The 19822-nt window shown below is 41.3% G+C and overlaps 8 protein-coding genes and 1 non-coding gene across 9 annotated transcripts; 5 read left to right on the plus strand and 4 right to left on the minus strand.

Moving 5' to 3' along the window:
* Positions 1-1579: 1579 nt before the first annotated feature.
* Positions 1580-3467, plus strand: K450DRAFT_253810 (uncharacterized protein). Its single transcript, XM_051591102.1, has 9 exons — positions 1580-1734; positions 1791-1893; positions 1956-2060; positions 2128-2269; positions 2331-2363; positions 2422-2703; positions 2765-2825; positions 2884-3051; positions 3114-3467. The coding sequence occupies exons 1-9, from the start codon at positions 1607-1609 to the stop codon at positions 3247-3249; spliced, it is 1158 nt and encodes a 385-aa protein (XP_051441989.1). The 5' UTR covers positions 1580-1606; the 3' UTR covers positions 3250-3467.
* On the minus strand, positions 3115-4436 carry K450DRAFT_191730 (uncharacterized protein). Its single transcript, XM_051584458.1, has 4 exons — positions 4359-4436; positions 3978-4292; positions 3535-3915; positions 3115-3463 (listed from the first exon to the last, which is right to left on the minus strand). The coding sequence occupies exons 1-4, from the start codon at positions 4419-4421 to the stop codon at positions 3419-3421; spliced, it is 804 nt and encodes a 267-aa protein (XP_051441990.1). The 5' UTR covers positions 4422-4436; the 3' UTR covers positions 3115-3418.
* A 132-nt stretch (positions 4437-4568) lies between these two features.
* Positions 4569-7103, minus strand: K450DRAFT_253817 (uncharacterized protein). The gene is made up of 9 exons (XM_051591103.1): positions 6711-7103; positions 6174-6644; positions 6001-6107; positions 5798-5927; positions 5667-5739; positions 5471-5592; positions 5034-5394; positions 4910-4966; positions 4569-4844 (listed from the first exon to the last, which is right to left on the minus strand). Exons 1-9 carry the CDS (start codon positions 6873-6875, stop codon positions 4642-4644), a joined length of 1689 nt encoding a protein of 562 aa, XP_051441991.1. The 5' UTR covers positions 6876-7103; the 3' UTR covers positions 4569-4641.
* Positions 7104-7226: 123 nt separating this feature from the next.
* On the plus strand, positions 7227-8002 carry K450DRAFT_253826 (uncharacterized protein). Its single transcript, XM_051591104.1, has 3 exons — positions 7227-7466; positions 7543-7674; positions 7745-8002. The coding sequence occupies exons 1-3, from the start codon at positions 7259-7261 to the stop codon at positions 7879-7881; spliced, it is 477 nt and encodes a 158-aa protein (XP_051441992.1). The 5' UTR covers positions 7227-7258; the 3' UTR covers positions 7882-8002.
* Positions 8003-8465: 463 nt separating this feature from the next.
* Positions 8466-10236, minus strand: K450DRAFT_302236 (uncharacterized protein; the record flags this gene model as incomplete). Its single annotated transcript, XM_051593767.1, has 5 exons — positions 8466-9132; positions 9207-9516; positions 9579-9914; positions 9983-10140; positions 10168-10236. The coding sequence occupies 5 exons, from the start codon at positions 10234-10236 to the stop codon at positions 8491-8493; spliced, it is 1515 nt and encodes a 504-aa protein (XP_051441993.1). The 3' UTR covers positions 8466-8490.
* A 920-nt stretch (positions 10237-11156) lies between these two features.
* Positions 11157-11229, minus strand: K450DRAFT_t87. Its single transcript has one exon. It is a non-coding gene; the product is annotated as a tRNA-Ala (tRNA).
* A 1047-nt stretch (positions 11230-12276) lies between these two features.
* K450DRAFT_253834 (uncharacterized protein) lies at positions 12277-15591 on the plus strand. The gene is made up of 10 exons (XM_051591105.1): positions 12277-12564; positions 12628-12853; positions 12924-13643; positions 13705-13792; positions 13862-13941; positions 14005-14139; positions 14245-14409; positions 14475-14757; positions 14819-15033; positions 15115-15591. Exons 1-10 carry the CDS (start codon positions 12338-12340, stop codon positions 15334-15336), a joined length of 2361 nt encoding a protein of 786 aa, XP_051441994.1. The 5' UTR covers positions 12277-12337; the 3' UTR covers positions 15337-15591.
* Positions 15587-17814, plus strand: K450DRAFT_274164 (uncharacterized protein; the record flags this gene model as incomplete). Its single annotated transcript, XM_051593104.1, has 13 exons — positions 15587-15682; positions 15760-15883; positions 16096-16238; positions 16301-16413; positions 16467-16502; positions 16596-16654; positions 16713-16957; positions 17017-17088; positions 17149-17208; positions 17271-17330; positions 17393-17461; positions 17512-17661; positions 17734-17814. 13 exons carry the CDS (start codon positions 15587-15589, stop codon positions 17812-17814), a joined length of 1308 nt encoding a protein of 435 aa, XP_051441995.1.
* Positions 17815-18107: 293 nt separating this feature from the next.
* K450DRAFT_274165 (uncharacterized protein) lies at positions 18108-19538 on the plus strand (the record flags this gene model as incomplete). The annotated part of the gene is made up of 8 exons (XM_051593105.1): positions 18108-18181; positions 18244-18445; positions 18505-18539; positions 18603-18684; positions 18747-18842; positions 18903-19008; positions 19076-19303; positions 19366-19538. The coding sequence occupies 8 exons, from the start codon at positions 18108-18110 to the stop codon at positions 19536-19538; spliced, it is 996 nt and encodes a 331-aa protein (XP_051441996.1).
* Between the last annotated feature and the right edge of the window lie 284 nt (positions 19539-19822).

Raw genomic sequence — 19822 nt, forward strand, 5'->3', positions numbered from 1 at the left:
AGCATACAAAATATTTCAATACTCTTGCAACACAGTAATACAAAAAGAAACCACAATACTCCGCAAAATGTCGATAAAAAAAAGAGCAATACGATCATCAATGAGCTTGATATTCATAATCTTTGAAGTCAGAGCTTTCTGTTCCTTCTCGGCCTCCTCCTTCAACCTCGCGGCCACCTCTTGAAATTACATTTTTCTTGGGTTGAGCCGCTATGCTCGGCTGCATTGCCACCAAGGCAGTGGTACCAAGTTCGGATGGCGCGAGCCGTGCTTCATAATGAATAGATCCCATGTCAATGTGCAAGATTCAGACCCACAAATAAATAGATATTGCAAAAAGGATAATGAAAGGAAGGCAGAGTATTGTCAATCGTACGGCGCAGTTTGAAGATGGTTAAAAATGGTAAATAAGACTTATGGTATGGTAGAACGAGGTCTTTTCTTTATACGAGAGATTTCAGCAGCGAATTTTCCATCTTCAGAAAGCAGTAACGTAGAAGAGAAGTACGAGTGTGAGTAGGATTGCACCTGAGCACCAAGAAAAGCAAATCGAAAGTAAAAATATAAAGTGAAGAGGATATAAATTCGAGGAAGATAGTCGCCAAAATTGGGATCTCACATCAAGTCCTTCACACCAACATTTGATGAAAGAGAGGCGGTAACGTTGCGCACGGCGATAAAACAATTTGGTTTGAGCATAAGTATGGGTTTGCGACTTAACGCCATGCTAAGACATTTGTATTTTTCTCGCAGGAGTATTTGCATTTGTAGCAATGACAGGTAGAGTTGGGCGAAGGAGACGGATTGGTCTTGAATAACCAGCTAACACCAGTTTAATTAGGACTGTATTTAGAGCACGGAATGAGAACAGTCAGAAGTCAACCAGCATAAATTATACTAAGTATCATCTCTAAGACAGTTATATGTGAGGAAGTAGCTTAAGGCATTGCTAGTCGAATATCATAGTAAAGATAAGGATATCTGAGTGAGATGTCCTTTTTTTCTTGGTTCTTGCTGCGGTAAAAATTATACGATCCACTTGAATAAAAGACTTCTTCAGAATTCCATTTTCAGCCAAGAGGGCGACAAGCATCAACTCAAACAATCAATGAGACGAAGGAGAACGCGCGGCCATCTCACCAGCCTGCGCCTTACTTAGATGGTCCCAGTGTGGAAAAGTACCTAGACATATCGCCCAAGTTACAGAAGTGGTTTCCTATAGTGAGCACCACTTGTTGTAAATCTCGTTCAAATCGCCTAAAAATTGATACCAGTGATGGACCCGAGAAGCCTAACAGATAGAGGAGAACACATAAATGACAAGTAAAGTGCAAATGATCGCGAACAGGGACGAGGTGATTGAGAGCGTGATAGGACTCAAAAAGTAGGGTCAGTTATATTGATGAAGCTACAGAGTTCATTCAGTGGAAATTTAGAGACAGCAGTCGTCTGGAGGTCATCGCAGAGAAAGGGTTATATCAATCAAAATATAGGCCATTTGCGATGGTCATCTATCATTTGCACGTCGCGACCTGAAATTTTGCAGCAGTCAGTGACTCTTTTTGTGAGCTCCGGCACAGATCATTCCACTTCCAAAACCCACACCATGCCAATGTCAGAATACAAACGCAAACGAGATGCCTGCCGCATAAGAGTATTAGACAAATACGAAATCATAGGGTTTATCAGCTCTGGAACGTACGGTCGTGTCTATAAAGCTCGATCGCGAGACAGGTGAATGCTCAGCAAGAATGATCCCACATACAATCCAAATGACTAACAATTCCCAGCAACGATCCACGAGAATTCGCTATAAAGAAATTCAAACCAGATCGTGAAGGCGATACCCACCATTATGTTGGAATATCTCAATCTGCCTGTCGAGAGATAGCTGTGAGCCTTGTTTCCTTTTATTTACAGACTTTCATAAACCAATACTAAACAGTAAGTTATAGTTATGCAGAGAACTTCGGCAAGAGAACATCGTAGGATTGGAAGAAGTACTGCTGGAGGATAAGGCTATATATATGGTCTTTGAATATGCTGAGCACGATTTCCTGGTAAGTACTATCTTCACAACCATTGCTAAGGTTTCGTTACCCACCCTATTAATCTGCGTACCGCCAGCAAATTATACACCATCATTTGCATACAGAACGGAAACCGATTCCAGAAGTTGTTGTCAAGTCCTTTTTATGGCAATTGTTGAACGGAGTGGCCTATTTGCATGCCAATTGGGTGTTACACCGTGATCTGAAGCCAGCAAACGGTAAGTTATCCGCATTCTGCGCGCGCTCATTATGTTATAGCACAGACTGACATCCTCGTAGTGCTACTAACAAGAGATGGGATTGTGAAGACTGGTAAGGAAATAGCATATCGCAGACTCATTTGCAACCTGATTGTAACATCTATACAAAGGCGATCTTGGTTTAGCGCGGCTCTTCAATCGTCCGCTCCAGCCATTGTTTAATGGCGACAAGGTTGTGGTCACAATATGGTATCGTGCACCAGAACTATTACTTGGTTCCCGTCATTATACAAAAGCAGTGGATATGTGGGCAGTGGGCTGTATATTCGGTGAACTTTTAGCCCTCAAGCCTATATTTAAAGGAGAAGAGGCCAAAATGGATAGCAAGAAGAATGTACCATTTCAAAAGAGCCAGCTGACCAAGATATTTGAAACGCTAGGAACACCTACCAGTAAGTAAGCGAACCCATACGTTAACATCAGTTACATAATGTTAATTTTTTATGTGCTTAGAGGAGAGATGGCCTGCCATAGACCAGTTACCTGATTATGCACATCTTAGCTCATTTGTACAGTGAGTAGAGTTGGTACTTGTTTGTGAAGCTCGGATGCCGGACTAATTGCTCTTGCAGATATCCTAACCAGCTCAAAAGTGTATATCAACTCATGCCTGGCGCCAAAAGTGAAGCTGGCTTCAACTTACTTTCTGCTTTACTTGAGTACGATATTGAAAAACGAATCAGCGCTGATGATGCATTAAATCACCCATATTTTCAAGAAGAACCAAAACCTGTGATGAAGTAAGTGGATGAGAAAGACGAAGTTACCAACCCGTAGTGAACGTAGGCTGACTTGTTTACAGTGTTTTGGCACAACAGGGTATAGAATACCCTCTCAGGAGAGTTACCTCAGACGATATTGACATTAAATCTGCAAAACCTGGACAGGCAGCAAAGGATGATGCATCTGGTCGAGCTGCTAAGAAGGCACGAAACTAAACATAACACCACCAGTATACCAATCATGTAATTAAATGGCCATCGTTGTAATTTTATTCAACTGCAGTTGCAATTTTTGCTAAGCAATCAAAAAAGCCAGTCTTTTAATTTTCTTAAGTTGTGGTGCTTGTCGTCGATATGAATATTGGTTTAGGTCGGGTGAACGCATTTACTCGTTTTGAGATACGTTGACGATATAGTATGGTAGTGCAGCCTGTTGAGTTGCGCATTAGTTGAGCATTAGACGACTAATTGTATTTCAAAAAAAGTAATGATTTATAGTACCTGTATCTTCTTATTGCGATCGCATTGCACAAGCCAGTCAGGTTTGACAATTGGTATGGAATATCGCATAGCTTTTTCATAGTTTGGCCCTCCAGGTAATTGAGCCAAGAGGTGGGTTGTATCTGCGTCCACTTCATCTGACCATGTTGCGTTCATGCGCTCAACCAACTCTTTAAGTTCAGTCACTGCTGGCTCGGGTTCCTCGAACGTTCCAAAGGCTACCTTAATGCCAGTAAGGTTGTCCATCTTATGAGTTCGTACAGTCACCTTGTTAGACTGGAGGCTACCCGAGGTTGTCTTTATCACAACATAGAATTCATATTCATGGTCAACTTCCAATCCAGACAGTTTGATATGGTTCGTGTCAGTTGGAATGTGATGCTGATACAGTCGAATTATTAGCGGCGTCTTTGTTAGGGTCCCAACGGTACCATTGAACTTACTTGTGCCAGTTTGGTTCCATTTTTATAGATATCTAAAGATCGCAGCTTTGCAGTGTGTAATACCAGTTGATCCCACTCCAAGGTGAGAGAGGTTTGTGTGATGTTTCGGACGCGAAGCATAGGGGGTTCTGGCTGGTCTTTTCCGAATGATTCGAAAATGCCTTCTTGAAGATCCCAAAACTCTTTCATCTTGATCTCCTCTTCAGAAAGGTTGCGAGTTACAGAGATATTAACTACACTTCCAGATGTGACCCCCTGCGGGAGCAACAGTGACGGAAATTCGATCAGATGGTGATCCTCTGTCAACAAGATTGCCTATCACAGGTGATTAGTTCGCTACTCAGAGTCCTACATGTCGTGTTAGGTGAAGTCAATATTTACCATTCCGGCATCTAGCTTGCCTACTGTGAATTGTACTGATGTTTCTGTTGATGGCTTGGTCATTATGGATGCAGGATACTAAGACGAAGTCTCAGGGCAGCGGAAGTAACCTGAAATGCTATATTTGAACCCCGACTTCAATCAGTGACTGGCAGTAGGATTTGAGTGTTTCTTTATGCGCTTCGCCAACCGTTTCACTCACATCAACAATCCTTTTACATTGTATGACAGTCTTTATATATTCAACAGAAGCAAATTCCTATGATAATTTTTTTCTAACACTCTAACTTCGGATATAAAACAAAATGTAAGCAGTCTGATCGCCTGTGAAATGGTTATATTTGTATGCTCGGTCATCCATGACCACGTTCGCCTCTGGAATCTCAGTGATTGTGGTATCGTCCAAATGGAGCCATTGATTATTTTGCCGCCTGATATCACAGGTGTAGTGTCCACCACCAGCAGATGCGCCATGATGATATACAACTGTAACAGACTCTTTAGTATATGGACATTTACAATCAATGACACAGCAAAAGATGCAACTTTACCTCCAAATAGCTTATATTTTACAGCTTCAGTAGGCCTCTTGGCAGCAGAGATCCATTCTATAACAGTTTCAATGTTAGGAAATTCACAGTGAAGATGTCTAAAACGTTCGCTGTCAACCCTCACCTGATTTGATGGTCAGTTCCTGGTCATATCGTATATGCTTCTGTAACTTTTGCACACCGCCAATGTTATCGTAAACAAAGCGCTTGACATGTAGAACTAAAACAGGTGGCAGCGTTTCGAGGAAGATTTGCTTAGTCGCATCGGTAACGATACCTTTCGTAGAGATGTAATCGTGCATTATTTCCGGTACTGTCATATTCTCCAAAGCATCTTCTACTGATCGAACATGGTCAGGAGTGATATCTAGAGGTAAAGACTGGAAAGGCTCTAAGGTGACGGAGTCCTTGGATCCAGTACATCTCAGTATGGATCGTATCTTTCCACCGAAGATCTTGCTGATAGGTGACTCTGAAACCTCCATCTTTAATAGCGCGTACCATGAGTATTGATTGTCATAATTCACCGTCATTTGAAATATATCAAAGGTTAACTCTTACCGTGCGCACTGTACTTGTTCTATTTTTGGGTCCGACCTCCATCCATCCATCCATGTCATTTACGGTAGATATTTCTTCCGATTCCTTTATTGTCTCTGTCTTCGGGATATCTTTGGTTTGAACTGTTGAGCACGAAGGAGAAAATGTCAATACATTTTTTGGTAGATTCTGTCTCAATTGAAGAAGATTGACTCACCAGTTATCATTTCCTCGTGAAGGCCGTCCAAGAGGAAACACAGAAACTCTTCAGCATCTTCTTGTCTACCCTGCTTACAGTGCGTTAATATATGGTTCCCACAATGAAATCATTTTGTCCTATAACGTTACCTTCATGGAATCGAATCTTTTTCGACCACGTAGAGCATCATAGACATACTCGGGAGCAAATGGTGCGCCATACGCCTCTTCATTTTTCTGTTCTTCTGATATAATCTTGAATTCGGTGACAAATTCAATCCTAGTCAAGAGAACAAACGTTATTAGCGACATCTCGAATACGAAGAAAGCATGAAGCGACAACCGGTACTTACAGCGAGTCGACTAGTGGAGTTTTACTGTTAAAACTGTGTGCAACGTAGAGGCCGATAGTTCGGATGAGATTGTAAAATGGTGGGCAGTGAACCAATGGTTGTAAGATCTAGTCAGATTAAGAAGATCAGTAACTTGCAGCAAGATAAATCAAAGATCGAGTCAGAAAACCTACCACATTCACAAAACATGTATTTACATTGTTGATCAAGCCCCTTGGTTCTAACAGGGTCCAATCAAAAGTAGGCTGGTAGTTGCTCACAATGGTTGAAATCCCAGTGAACTTCATTGATGAAATTACTTCAGCGTTGTTAGTGACAGCCGATGGATTTGCTGAATTTATCAATGGTTGCGATTTGACTGATCCTGTCGGTTGTGGACGACTAGGTTTAGGTTGTAGTAAAGCAGCCCAACTTGACGGTGGTTGTTTAGGTTGCTGTGGGGGCATTGTCGCTTGATCAGTGGCAACCTTTTCTGTTCTTTTTCCATCAACAGGTGTTGACGACGATACAGACTCAGTCACCTCAGGCAGAGCTTGATGACCATTGACAGAAGCGGGCAAGTGGGTTGTAGTTGATTTATGAGCAGCATCATGCTGTTTTGGTCGAGACCGTGCCTTTGGCTTACCACCGGCGTAGAATGGTACCTAAAGTACAAAACTTGTTATCTGGGCTGTGTCATGATATAGCCAGCTGGCTGCCATCTAGCTTACCTTCTTTGGAGGATTCAAAGGCACACCAGCCAATGTCAGTGCTTTATTGATCTCCTCGCGAGAGAGATCGCCAAAGCAAATGTCTGTCAAACCTTTAGAAAGGATGTCCGTCTTCGGCTTTTTGAGTTCATTTGGGTGTGGTTTCATATGGTTTGTGGTATCCATCGAGGGGTTCCGGCTTGATCGACTGGGCGATTGACAAAGATTAGGTGTTTTTTGCCTTCAGGAGCGTTCAATTGGTTGAGGTATTGAGAATACGAAATATTTTTACAAATCTATAGGGGTTTTGGTAGCGATATTATACAAATTGTGTCTTTTTCGAAGAGGAAGCTTTCAGACGCATGCTTCAGCTCTGAAATTCAGAACGACACCCTAAGTGAGTGTTTTTGTGTGCTGGGAGCTGGACGAAAAAACACATTTCATTTGAATGACCAAATTCAATTTCTCTGACAAATCAAGGTTGACGTCATGTTCTGTTTTTTATTTGGCCCTTGCTGGTCTGCATAAACACTTTTGTTATCTTTTTCTAAACCGATTGCCGTATAGACATGTTTCGCCTTGCTGCTACTCGCTCTGCATTGACCGCCTCCCGTGCCGTCGGCCGTCGCAATGCTTCCACCAACGTTGCCGTTCAAAACATTGAAACCCGTTGGAAGACTCTCTCAACAACTGAGCAAAACACCATTGCAAAGCAATTGGAAGAAGCACAAAAGGCCGATTGGAAGCAATTGTCTCTCGAAGAGAAGAAGGCAGCATGTATGTTTTATCTGCAGTGCTCATCAACGCAACATCTGAATAATTTCGCTAACTGATTCACTTTTGCTGGATTCAGATTACATTGCTTTCGGTGCCCATGGTCCCCGCGAACCTATCACCAAGCCCGGTCACAACCTCAAGGTTGTTATTGGCACCATTGGTGTCGTTGCAGCCTCCGCTGCTCTCTTCTATGTCATTCGTCAGAACGGTAATTATTATCTATCCACAATCAAACTTTTGATGCAATATGCAGCAACTTACATTTTATATTTCTATAGCCATCGAGAAGCCAAAGACCATCAGCAAGGAATGGGAAGAGGCAACCAACGAGTACATGAAGGAGCAAAAGATGAACCCTATCTCTGGTATCGCCTCCGAGGGCTACCAAGGCAAGGGTTACGTTGTTTCAAAATAGATAGAATTTTTCAGCAAAAGAATCCAATAACAACCTGTTTACATATGGAGTATCTGATGGATTGTGAAAGTGCAATTAAATTAATGTAACTACAAGAATCATGACCACGCTTTGATATCGATTACGATTGTTCTAGCTGCAGCGCCATAGGATGTGCGCTCCACACATGTACAAGTGCTTAAAAGGTTGTGGCTGGCATATCAATAGTTTTTACAGATGGAAAAGGAGATAGGCTGCATTAACGCGATGGTGATAGTGAGATCAATTTGCAAAACGAGAACAGCCGCTACAACAACCATCCAAGTGGTAAAGATGATGGTTGATTGTACACGGTATAGTGAACAGTACGGAGATTTTAGAAAGAAAGTTATAGTACCAGCGCATGAGAGAGCATAATTAGAGAAGCAATGAATCATCAAAACAAGCCACGTATATATAACGGTAAGGCTTCCCTAAACAATGAATTATACAGTTAGGGTAGGGCATCTATGATAAAGATCGACCACTTGCCAAAAGCTTCTTAAGAAACTTCCGAGGCCAACTTCAACATGTACTATCAAAAAAGTTTCCATATTTTATTGTTTGTGAAATCGATCATATAGAAGTAGTTCAATGGAGGGAAACTAGTACGATGGAGGTAGCCGAAATGTTGATCTGGCCATCCTTAACAACCTCTTGAACCACTCTTCCAGAAGGAAATCCAGATTCGGTTGCATAGCTTTGACCAGCCCATGTCAATCCCTGCGCAATGTCAGCATGCGGTACGTAGAGGGTTTTGTAAGTTGCCTTGGTATGCTTGGTAATTCCTTGAAGCTGAACGGTGATCACGGGGCGGCTTCCTGTGCTGGCATAGACCCATGGTTGAGAGTTGATGATAACGATGCGCACCAACTTTCCTTTCTCCCATATACCGTACGATGCGATGTAGTCTGAAGCAGCTGGGAGTTCCGCAATACGGCTCTTTCCGGAATTTCCAATGGCTTCGGCTACGACAAGGAATGCATGGTACTGAGGTTGAACTTGAGGTCGAGCAGTGGTGCTATTTCCAATAACAACATTACCAACCGGTTCAAAGATGTTGTACACAGCTGGATAGTACGCCTGATAGCCAGAAGCAATATTATTATGATAATATGTGCGGCTAATGTTCAAAGTAGCGGCTTGCAATGAATAATCCGTGGCCCAAATAGCTGTTGCTCCAGTGTTCGAAGCATTAGTTGCACCACCATTATAGAATGAATTTGTTTCACCCTTCAGTGGTTTCAATAAGTCCATTAGCGAGAGTAACAGCAACCCAAATCCTTCACCTTCATACCCGTACTCACCAAAATGTATCGCAAGCCCTTGGAATTTGCATATGCTATATCAGACTTGAATGAAGCGAGCTTGGATCTTGAAAGTCCCTTATTCAAAAGAGTGCTGACTGTACCGGTAGCGCCGTCACCCATGTACATGTGCTGGGACACTGTGTTGATTCTAGCTCCGGTATCACCAGACAAAATACCTGTGTTAAGCAGACGGGTGATACTAAAGTTGCTTGCTGAATGTCCAGCAAAATCTCCCGCTTGAAACGCCGGACCTTGACCGGGAACCAACTTGACTGCTTGAGATATGTTTTTGGCAAATTCGGTCCATCTAAATGGAATTGTTAGTGTCAATTCTTTCGATCACATGCTTTACACCGATATAATACTCACTGCGATGCATACGAGTCCACGCCATTAAAGTAAAAGTCTGGCTCGTTACCAATTTCCAATAATTCCAGCTTAACAGAACCTTGGTTTCCGTGTGGAAAGGCGTTGAACAAAGCGGTTGCCTCGCCCAGTGTGTCGGTCAAATTATCAAATTTTAAATTAACACCATATGTAACCACTGTATTCTTTGGAAGATTTTCCGACAACTGGAAAAACTTTGGTCCCACATAAATTTGCATCTGCGTAGGATTAGGCACCGCTGCTGTACCTGCTGGGAGTCGTACGGCAATATCTACTGAAGAATCGAAATAGGTGCGATCCTGCGTATTACCGCCAATTCTGAAAGACATTTGTTAGAGCATATTAGTCATCTAGTAAGAGAGCACGATTATCAAGCATTTGCTTACCGCATTGCCGGGGGCAGTCCAACCCGTTGGACAATGTTTTGTATAACATTATGAGTAAATTGATTGGGGTGTCCGAGTTCACCAGCATAGTATTCCAGACTTTGAAACTCTAAACTCATTGAGCACAGTCGCTGATCCAGGAGAGTGGAATTGGCCGGCTGCGTGGTTGGTAGTGATATGCTTACATTTTGACCCGCTACCAACGCAAGTGAGGCAAGACCAATAATACCGATCGTAAAAGTCCAAGGAGCCATATTCAAGACTTGTAGATATCCGAGGGGACAAACCACTATACGTTGGGTAGACCATTATATACTGCAGGGACAAGACGGTTGGTGCTACCTGGCTAAACCTTTCTATCATGTAGTGGTAACAGTGAGATACCTTCAAAAGGCTTGGTGTTCTCGGGCGATTATCCCCACATTTGTAATTTCGATGTATGTTTTGTGTTACGATGCATTAATGTTCTCACTGACTGCTTGTATACCTTCCCGTCGACCAGTGAAACAGCTTGTATGCTTCTTTGTGTTCAAGGGACTTTTTTCCTTAAAAAGTTTTTGTTCTATAATGGGAAACTACCGAGCTTTAAAGTAGCAAGACTTTATATTAACTTCTAATGATGTGGAGACTTTGCTGCAGCGGATTTTGCAAGCGGTCTTCCCCACGCCAAACGTGGTTTGATTCTAAGATTCCGCCGTCAGACTATGCCAGAGCACTTCTAATTAGATCGAAACACCAGATGACTTCCTCATATGCAGGCGCCATCGCATCGGTTTCATTCGCTTCAAAATAGCTATAGAGGATGAAAGAGAATATGTGCTGTTCATCGGAATGAATGAACTTTAATATAATCAAAGATCGCAAGCAAGTTCTAGTTCCATGATTCATCACTTTAGTCACTGCTACGTAGTTTCTTTCCTTGACTTTCCTTCATCAGTAAACAGAGGACACTGCTACCAGGCGTCGCATCACGCTATATGATTATGACAGATTGCAAGTTGCCACTAGAGCTTGATTCTTGATCGATTTCACTTTGAATCAACTAAAAATTGAGCAAGTTCCGTTTAAGTACGGGCTATGGCAACAAAAATATTGTGGCTATGCACACCATGTTATTGCAACCTGTAGCTTAAAAAGAAAATACAGGAAAAAAATAAATAAAATATTAAAAATGTGGAGAAGCCCGGCATCGATCCGGGTGCCTCTCGCATGCTAAGCGAGCGCTCTACCATTTGAGCTACATCCCCATTTGGTTAGCAGTTTCCTTTTATAGTCAAGTAATTCTGAAGAACAATATCATTCTTTAAACGATGCAAATATTACTGTCTAAAACGCTGATGCTTTACTTCTAGAGTCTCTATATCAGCATTAAGTAATATTACTTATTGTAATTCTAATTTCAGATACTTATTTGTCTAATTTTGATGAGAAAAACACTACCATTTGCTATTTCGAAAATTTTTACTAAAAATGAAAAAAGTATCACCAAAGAGAAATGAAATTGTAGCAAGGGAATGATTGAATTTAATGAAAATAAACTACGTGATAGGCTAAAATTTTTGAAGGCGTTCAATTTCGTTCTTCACAACAGAAATGCGTCTGCTATACTGGTTCATCATTGAAATAAACCGTCCCACTAAAAACAGTAGTCTCCGACGTGCAACTTCAGACTGAAAAACGTTTGAAATCGGGCACAAAGATTGCCATTGACGTTTCAATATATTCCGCAACATGATATGCTTTTCTGGCATATGAGCGTAGAATTTACGCTTATATCTTGATTTCAAACGGCACCATAATAACCAATTAAATTATATGCAGAAGAGCCACAATAATTATACCTATTTGTGAGAAATAAGGTACGAGAGAATGCTTTTTGACTCTTTTAGTTTAGAAAAAGGAGTAAAACATTATGCAAGCCAAAGGAGAGCCAGGTCATGATTATCTTGTGCGAAGTTTAGTAGAATGCTTAATAACAGTATTACAGAACTAATTGCCAAAATGTGATCGCTGCCGTAATATAGCTAAGGGGCGCTTATACAACCGGTACAGTGAGAACAGAAAATAATAAAAATAATATTGTTAATAATGTAAAATCCAAAGAAGAAATTGGGATACATATTATGCTTGCTCAAGAATGCTCCTTGCTCCACAAAATCTTGTAAATTTATGATTGGCTTATAATAATTTAAAGTAGAAATTGATTGGTTGAGCAAACACACACAGTCTCAAACAATTGGCTCAAATTTGATGCCAAGCATACAACTGATTCGTCACAAGCATTGCGATATAATACCGACTTTAGCCCAACGTGGCTAACTGTTACCCAATCTTTTACCATCTGCTAGTAAATAGATGAACGATCCCTACCGTACACAATCTCCATACGGGGGTACCAACAGAGGTCAATCGCCTCCAGGCTATCAATCCTCACCACAGCGACAGCAAAAAGCTGTCATGAAAGTCGGACAATGTCCAAATCCAGATGCAGCTCTGTCCAATTATCTGTTTGTAGCTCCTGGCCAATTCGATCCTAAAGAGCATTACCTACTGGTCAATGATCAATATGTTTTTACCTTGGTGTAAGTCCTCTTTTTCTCGGATTTTTAACAGACACCCGTCAATAACCTTTCGTTCTTTGCTAGCGCTGATGAAACGCTACCCAAAGGAATCATTGGCACAAACTTGATGCATAGGAGATGGGCTCAGTTCTCTCTGAAGCAAGATGTATATGTTCGACCATACGACCCTTTCCAGGCTGGATATGACATATATCTGTCTGCGATGCAAATCGAAGTCGGCTTCTTCAAGAAGTCATCTCAAGTTGACACAGAAATGAATGCAGAAGATATGGCTCAAGTCTTCTCCAACGTGAGTACATAACATAGATGCTTACGATGACGAATGAGTATGTATCTGACTTACCTTTTTGGGTGAACAGCTCTTTAAAAATCAAATATTCTCGTACGGTCAACTCATTGCCTTTGAATTCAATGGTGTTACTCTCGCATGTCGGGTGACAGGACTAGAGGTGGTTGAACTCAGTGCCCTCAAGAAAGGATTCCGGGGCGAAGTGGATGCTAAGAATGACGAATTTCAAACCGCTGCAGAAAGAGGAGTTTTAGTTCCGCAAACCACAATCCAGTTTAATCGAGATCCCGACTCACCTATTCGTATTAAGGATAATAAGCGATTACAACGAGCAAAACCACTCATTCGAACAGACTTCAAGTTCGAAGACATGGGAATTGGAGGTTTGGACTCTGAGTTTAGTGCTATCTTCAGACGTGCCTTCGCTTCTCGTATTTTCCCTCCTGCTATTATCGATAAACTCGGTATTCAGCACGTCAAGGGTATTATTCTCTACGGACCTCCTGGAACCGGAAAAACATTGATGGCTCGCCAGATTGGAAAAATGTTGAATGCCAAAGAACCTAAAATTGTCAGTGGTCCCGAAATTCTGAGCAAGATGGTTGGTGAGAGTGAACAAAACGTTCGAAAACTGTTCGTTGATGCCGAAAAGGAATTTAAAGAAAAGGGAGAAGAATCCAGCCTCCACATCATTATTTGCGATGAAATAGACGCTATCTGCAAGCAGCGTGGCAGCAGAAATGACGGTACTGGTGTTGGTGACTCTATTGTCAATCAGTTCCTTGCCAAGGTACGTTCTTTGACATTTACGATCAGCAACGAAGTGACATGTATAATAACCACTCGAGCAGATGGATGGTGTCGAACAACTGAATAACATCTTGATGATCGGTATGACTAACCGCTTGGACATGCTTGATGATGCCTTACTCCGTCCAGGTAAATTATGCGTCTTCAAAATGGGAAAAGAGAGCGTATCAAAGTCTGACAATAAGTAATGATTTGTAGGCCGTTTTGAGGTGCATATGGAAATTGGACTCCCAGATGATGCTGGTAGAGAACAAATTTGGAAAATTCATACAGCAAAGGTAAATGATCCGGTTTATTGAGTTATTTAACATGAAAGTTTTTTTGGGCTGACATACATGAAGATGCGAGAAAACAACATTTTGGATCCTGCAGTTCATTTGAACGAGATGGCTGGCATGACGAAAAATTATACTGGTGCCGAAATTGCTGGTGTTGTTAAAGCAGCCTCGTCCTATGCCTTCAGTCGTCATATCAAGGTGAGTCATCAATATTTTTCATAATGGATACATTAGTTCGGTGCTGGCTATCATTTTGCATCCTAACATAGTGTGCGTTTACACGCTGTTCCGTTTATTGTATAGGTTGGATCTGTCGCTGGAGTTGCACCCGATGTCGAAGATATGACTATACAGCTGGAAGATTTCAAGGCAGCCTTGGATGAAGTTCCACCAGCCTTCGGTGTATCCGAAAACGAATTACAACAATGTGTTCAGAACCATGTGTTGAACTTTGATGATGGTGTCGAGGTCAGTGTGCCATAATTGACCTATTAAAATGAGTGTCCAAGTCATTAACGCTATTGCCTTATAAGACCATTCTGACAGACGGAAATCTGTTCGTTGAGCAAGTCAGAAACTCAACCAGAACACAGGTTGTCAGTATCTTATTACATGGTGCTGCTAATTCCGGAAAGACCGCTCTTGCCGCTACTATTGCCATGAAGAGTCAATTCCCATTCATCAAGCTAATTTCACCTGAGGCTATGATTGGATTTTCTGAATCAAACAAAATCAACCATATCAACAAGATATTTAACGACGCCTACAAGTCGCCACTCAGTGTCATTGTTCTGGATAACATTGAAAGAATTATGGGTATGTGATGATCGCATCAAGTTATTATGAGAATGCTCAATGTACTAATAGGTCGTGTTAGAATGGATTGATATTGGTCCACGATTTTCCAACGGTGTCTTGCAGGCGTTACTTGTCCTTCTGAAGCGAAAGCCCCCGAAGGATAGACGTCTGCTTATTATCGCTACGACTAGTCAGCGTGGCATGTTGAGCAGCATGCAATTGGATGATGCCTTTGATAGTGAATTCAAGGTCCCAATGATTTCCAGAGTTGAAACCGTCGGCTTCGTCCTCGAGGTGAGTCCTAGTTTCTGATACTGCTATGAACATGTTTTCCTGTTGCAGTGAATGTTGACATATACTCTTCTTTGAATTTAGCAACTCAATATGTTCAGCGATGAAGAGAGAGAATATGCACTTCAACGACTTCACAAGAAGAATTTGGATGGCCGCTTTGAGATTGGTATTAAGAAGTTGTTGATGATCGTTGAAGTTGCCTCACAAAGCACCAACAAGGTTGAAAAGTTTGTCCAAGCGATATCTGCCACTCAGGTTCCTGGACTTGGTGCCGATAATGCTGCCTTCCAAAGATATACGTAGATTTCTTGTATACTACTTCGAATGGTTCATATATAGAGATATCCTGAACTTGAAGATACCGCATTTAATGCAGCTTTTATACTTACACACATTTTTAGAGAGGATGTGAATTGTTGCCTCACACTCTATAAAGCTCATAGCTTGCATTAATGGGGTGATGAGCGAATATGTAAAAAAAAAATTTAGTGACTTCCACAATACGCTTTCTTACTTCACTTTCATCCTCCAAAATAAAGCATCCCTTTTTACCATGAACTATACTCGATACACAAGTGATGAATCGCATGTCATGACCGCACATGATCCAACCTCAGACCATACTATTTCACCTAACGAAGCAGAAGGTGTATGTACTAGTATTGATCTCATCAAGCATCTCACTATCTGTAGTCTAACATCAAAAGGGGCATACGTGAAAATCAGGTAATATATGCGCTCCATATAGCTCGAAATGCTATTGGCGCTGTATTCTATGATGGTGGAAGCAGAACTCTCAGCATCATGGAAGATGTACCTCAGACTGAATTGAAGTCGGATATCGAACAATGTGAGTGATTGGCATCTATCTTACATATATACGCCACTGGCTCATCGGGAGAGACCAGTATTATGTCAATGCAATGTGAAGGAGGTGTTAATATCTGCTGCGGACTCGGCTATGAGTGCGGATATGATTAAACAGATGGGTAGCGTATAGTCATTTTCATCAAGTCATAACAAACAAATGTACATACCAAATTAACCATACTCTCTATATAGGCTACCAAGTCAAAGAACTGCCGTCGAGGTATTTCTGTATTGCGAAAGGAAAAGTTGCAATGGAAGATTTGGTTGCTTCTCATCATCAGGAGGGAATGCGACAGAATACATTGGGTGCTATTCCTGTAGAAGAAGGACAGTCGGTACGATTTCTTACGCATGCACAGTTCAAGTTATGATGATAGTTCTGACGTACTTGAGCCAGCTGGCTTGTACCAATGCAATACTTTCCTATATTCGTCAACGCAGCGATCCAGACGCGACGGATCCTTATCTGTACAATCAGACTCTTCCCTTAGTTCTGGAGATATTCTCAATGTCAGTACACTGTTTTTCGTAAGCAATCTTGTATGCTAACTTATTCTTCCTAGGAAAAACATCATGAAGATCAGCAATGGAGTGCTCCAGTAAGTATCACGTTAACAACATTTTTTTTTTTTCGCAAGGTCTATCTTGAAACTGAACGCTCTACTTCGTTCGAGATCCCTAGGTGTCTTTAGGCGAGATTCGCACCCTAGTGTACATCAACCTAAAGTTAGAGGAGGATTTTCACTGTTTGGTAATTACAAAAGCAAAATCGGCACGTTAGCGGAAGATATTAATGATTGAAGGATTAGGAATTATGAACTATACACTGACGGCAATGGGAGCAAAGAAGTTGCGACAATGGTTTTGCCTACCCACCTATGACATTGATATTCTAGAGGAAAGACAGAATGCCGTGGCATACTTTATTGAAGCAGAAAATTTGCTTATTCGCGATCAATTCCGGGCTTGCCTAAAGTTGATGAACAACGTCGAATTTACGGTCGGAAGAATGAAGACTTCTAGTAATTTAAGCGACTGGCGACATCTTCTAAGAGTTAAGCTATTGTCAAAAAATTCTTTTTTGAAACGGGTTCATTAACAATGTTCCTCTAGTTTGCAATAGGTGCCAAAAAGCTTCACTATTTGGCGCAAAACGTCACAGTTGACTTGGAAGTTGTTCGAAAGGTAAGCATTGATACTTTACACCAAATTATTTTAATAAGAATGTAAGCTAAAAGTCAACAGATAACATCAGCCATTGATCTAAGGGTGTTAGAAGCAACAGCTATATCCATAGAGAACACAGTAAGTAATTTCAAACCAAAGCGGGTTACCACAACACAAGTCGTTCTAAAGCAAGCAAGAAGATCGACTTCACCAACAGCCAAAAAGAAGGCACCATAGTCATAAGATCAGGGATCGATGATGTGAGTTACTAATTAATTCTCTGCAATCGCCTGCTCATACAGAATTACTAAATCACTTGTAGTGGCTAGACGAAACGAAGAAGGCATATTGGGAACTAGGTGACTTGCTAGTGTGTATTCCCGCGTCTCAGGTTTGCATCTTGTCGTTAAACCGGGTAACTTAGTATGTAATATATGACAGCGCCAGGTGGCCGAGGAAATCAACAGTACCGTGCCTAGCTTTATAGCTGATGTATTGGATGTTGTCTACCTTCCTCAACTCGGTTATTTGATAACACTACCAAAGAAAATTGACCCGTCTAGCCTTCATTCGGACGAGTTCCAATTTCAGGTAGTTAACATGGGGAGATTTTTATCAAAGGCGGTCAAAAATGAACTAAAATAGCAATGCGCTTTCTTACAGTTTTCTGCAGAAGATACAAACTATTACAAAAATTCAAACACAAGAGGTGATGTACTTAGCATGCTACTTTCACTGCCGTAGGTCACTTCATTTAATACAGGATTTAGAGCTAGACAAATCAATAGGCGACATTCATGGAATAATAGTTGGTGGGTACCAAATTCGAATACCAAATTGGATATCAAACAAACTAAGGATGGGAGAAAGATCGCGAAATAGAAATATCTCAACGATTAGCGGCCGAGCTATTAAAAAATGAAGATTTGCTACTGAAGATTTCGGCAGCATCTGCTGATTTAGATTGGTTAGCTTATATCTTTACGTTAAAAGGTGGTGCTATAAGGCTAACAAACAACAGTATACTTTCGTTTGCCATGTCTGCCGAGAAATATAACCACATACGACCAGAAATGACTACCGAGAATATTCTTATCATCAAAGACGGAAGGTTCGTGTCCTGTCATTGATTCAGCAACAACTAACGCTAATAATACATTCGGACAATTCCAGGCATCCGCTGGAAGAGTTACTTATGGGTACTTTCATTCAAAATGATACATATTTAGGATGCTCAAAGTCGAGTACACACTCAGTACAGTCAAGCTACTGGTCAACTGAAAAGCAAGCGGTACATGATAATGGGATAAATGAAAACTATGTTTTGCTTCTTAGCGCACCTAATCAGTCCGGAAAAAGCGTATATCTCAAGCAGGTAAGCTATAGTTTGGAGCATGCAAAGGCTAGCATTTCCATGCTCACAGCTCTCAATAGGTCGCATTGATCGTATATTTGGCGCACATTGGAAGGTAGAGCTATGAGCAGCCATGTGCAATTCCTCGTTAAGACAGCATATCAATTATTTTTCATAGCTTTGTTCCAGCAAGCAATGCACGGATAGGGCTTACTGACATGATTGTGACAAGAATGCAAACTTTGGAAACTGCTTCAAAGGTGAGGGTTTAATATGTGATTTAACAATTGAATATTTACTAAGAGCAAGCATTTTGCAACAGGCTAAAAGCGCATTTCAAATTGATTTGCAAGAGATCTTGTTCTCTCTCCAGTACGCAACATCTAGAAGTCTGATATTGTTGGATGAGTTTGGAAAGGTACGTAAATAATATCAAATTAGATGATGGTTGCTTTATGGTCAATTCACAAAGTAGTAGGGAACAGGATCCTGTGACGGAGCGGCACTACTATGCGCAGTACTCGAGTATTTCATAAATAAGCAAGATGGGTGTCCAAAAATCATAGCTGCAACTCATTTTCATGGTATCTAATGTCAAACTTGAATTTTTATGGTGACATGCTAGACTACTCATACAATATCTTGTTGCAGAACTTATTGAAAGCGAGCTTTTAACACCATCCGTCCCAATTTCCTATTGTACAATGGATATGATTTGTGAAGAGAAGTTTTTAGATCATTGTAGGAATGCTGACGAGATCGAGAATTGGGCACCAACCTTTCTATACCGAGTTATACCGGGGCGTCGTCATAATGGACGATCTCTTGCCATATGGTGTGCCAAAAATGCTTTGGTTCCACAAAGGACTCTTACTCGAGGTATGACACTTTTTCAAAAGCGACTGATGTTTGAACAAAATAACGTAAACGCAATTGTATAGCTGCAGAAATACTGAGCGTCTTTCTCAAGCAAGGATTCTTACCGCAGGAAATGACGGCTTTCAAAAAACGAGAAATCAAGTATTGCGAGAATACAGTTCGGACCTTGGTGACTACCAATACGCGGGACACCAGCGCCGAAGTGTTGCGCCAGTTCATTCAGTCGCTGAATTAGACATTTCCCCAGTAGTTCTTACCATTAAGTCCAAATAAAAGTTCATGTCAGACACCAAGTCGATTTTGGGTAAGCTAATGTCAATTCTGTAATATGCCATTTTTTCTTTGTTCGGTAGCCAACTGATTCATTTCCCGTGGACCTGAATCCGTACTTAGTGCCTTGCCCGGTATGCTCGAAGCTGACGCCGACATGGTACATCAATGACCACTTAGATCGAGATTGCCCTCAGCTTCATAAGCAAGACACAGCAAAGGATACTCCACAAGAGGCATCAAAGGAAG

This window comes from Umbelopsis ramanniana (genome assembly GCF_025399195.1).
Source record: "Umbelopsis ramanniana AG unplaced genomic scaffold K450scaffold_55, whole genome shotgun sequence".
NCBI classification, from domain to species: Eukaryota; Fungi; Mucoromycota; class Umbelopsidomycetes; order Umbelopsidales; family Umbelopsidaceae; genus Umbelopsis; species Umbelopsis ramanniana.

What these genes read in the sequence shown, in the direction of transcription:
- K450DRAFT_253810 (XM_051591102.1), top strand. Translation starts at nt 1,607, where the DNA reads ATGCCAATGTCAGAATACAAACGCAAACGAGATGCCTGCCGCATAAGA. An exon ending in CTGCCTGTCGAGAGATAGCT is followed by an intron (nt 1,894 to 1,955) that starts GTGAGCCTTGTT and finishes AGTAAGTTATAG; the next exon opens with TTATGCAGAGAACTTCGGCA. An exon ending in CATCTTAGCTCATTTGTACA is followed by an intron (nt 2,826 to 2,883) that starts GTGAGTAGAGTT and finishes TTGCTCTTGCAG; the next exon opens with ATATCCTAACCAGCTCAAAA.
- K450DRAFT_191730 (XM_051584458.1), bottom strand. Translation starts at nt 4,421, where the DNA reads ATGACCAAGCCATCAACAGAAACATCAGTACAATTCACAGTAGGCAAG. An exon ending in ATGGAACCAAACTGGCACAA is followed by an intron (nt 3,916 to 3,977) that starts GTAAGTTCAATG and finishes CGACTGTATCAG; the next exon opens with CATCACATTCCAACTGACAC. An exon ending in ATCGCAATAAGAAGATACAG is followed by an intron (nt 3,464 to 3,534) that starts GTACTATAAATC and finishes GCAACTCAACAG; the next exon opens with GCTGCACTACCATACTATAT.
- K450DRAFT_253817 (XM_051591103.1), bottom strand. Translation starts at nt 6,875, where the DNA reads ATGGATACCACAAACCATATGAAACCACACCCAAATGAACTCAAAAAG. An exon ending in ATACATGTTTTGTGAATGTG is followed by an intron (nt 6,108 to 6,173) that starts GTAGGTTTTCTG and finishes TAATCTGACTAG; the next exon opens with ATCTTACAACCATTGGTTCA. An exon ending in TCACGAGGAAATGATAACTG is followed by an intron (nt 5,593 to 5,666) that starts GTGAGTCAATCT and finishes CGTGCTCAACAG; the next exon opens with TTCAAACCAAAGATATCCCG.
- K450DRAFT_253826 (XM_051591104.1), top strand. Translation starts at nt 7,259, where the DNA reads ATGTTTCGCCTTGCTGCTACTCGCTCTGCATTGACCGCCTCCCGTGCC. An exon ending in CGAAGAGAAGAAGGCAGCAT is followed by an intron (nt 7,467 to 7,542) that starts GTATGTTTTATC and finishes TGCTGGATTCAG; the next exon opens with ATTACATTGCTTTCGGTGCC. An exon ending in CTATGTCATTCGTCAGAACG is followed by an intron (nt 7,675 to 7,744) that starts GTAATTATTATC and finishes ATATTTCTATAG; the next exon opens with CCATCGAGAAGCCAAAGACC.
- K450DRAFT_253834 (XM_051591105.1), top strand. Translation starts at nt 12,338, where the DNA reads ATGAACGATCCCTACCGTACACAATCTCCATACGGGGGTACCAACAGA. An exon ending in GGAAAATTCATACAGCAAAG is followed by an intron (nt 13,942 to 14,004) that starts GTAAATGATCCG and finishes ACATACATGAAG; the next exon opens with ATGCGAGAAAACAACATTTT. An exon ending in TAACATTGAAAGAATTATGG is followed by an intron (nt 14,758 to 14,818) that starts GTATGTGATGAT and finishes AGGTCGTGTTAG; the next exon opens with AATGGATTGATATTGGTCCA.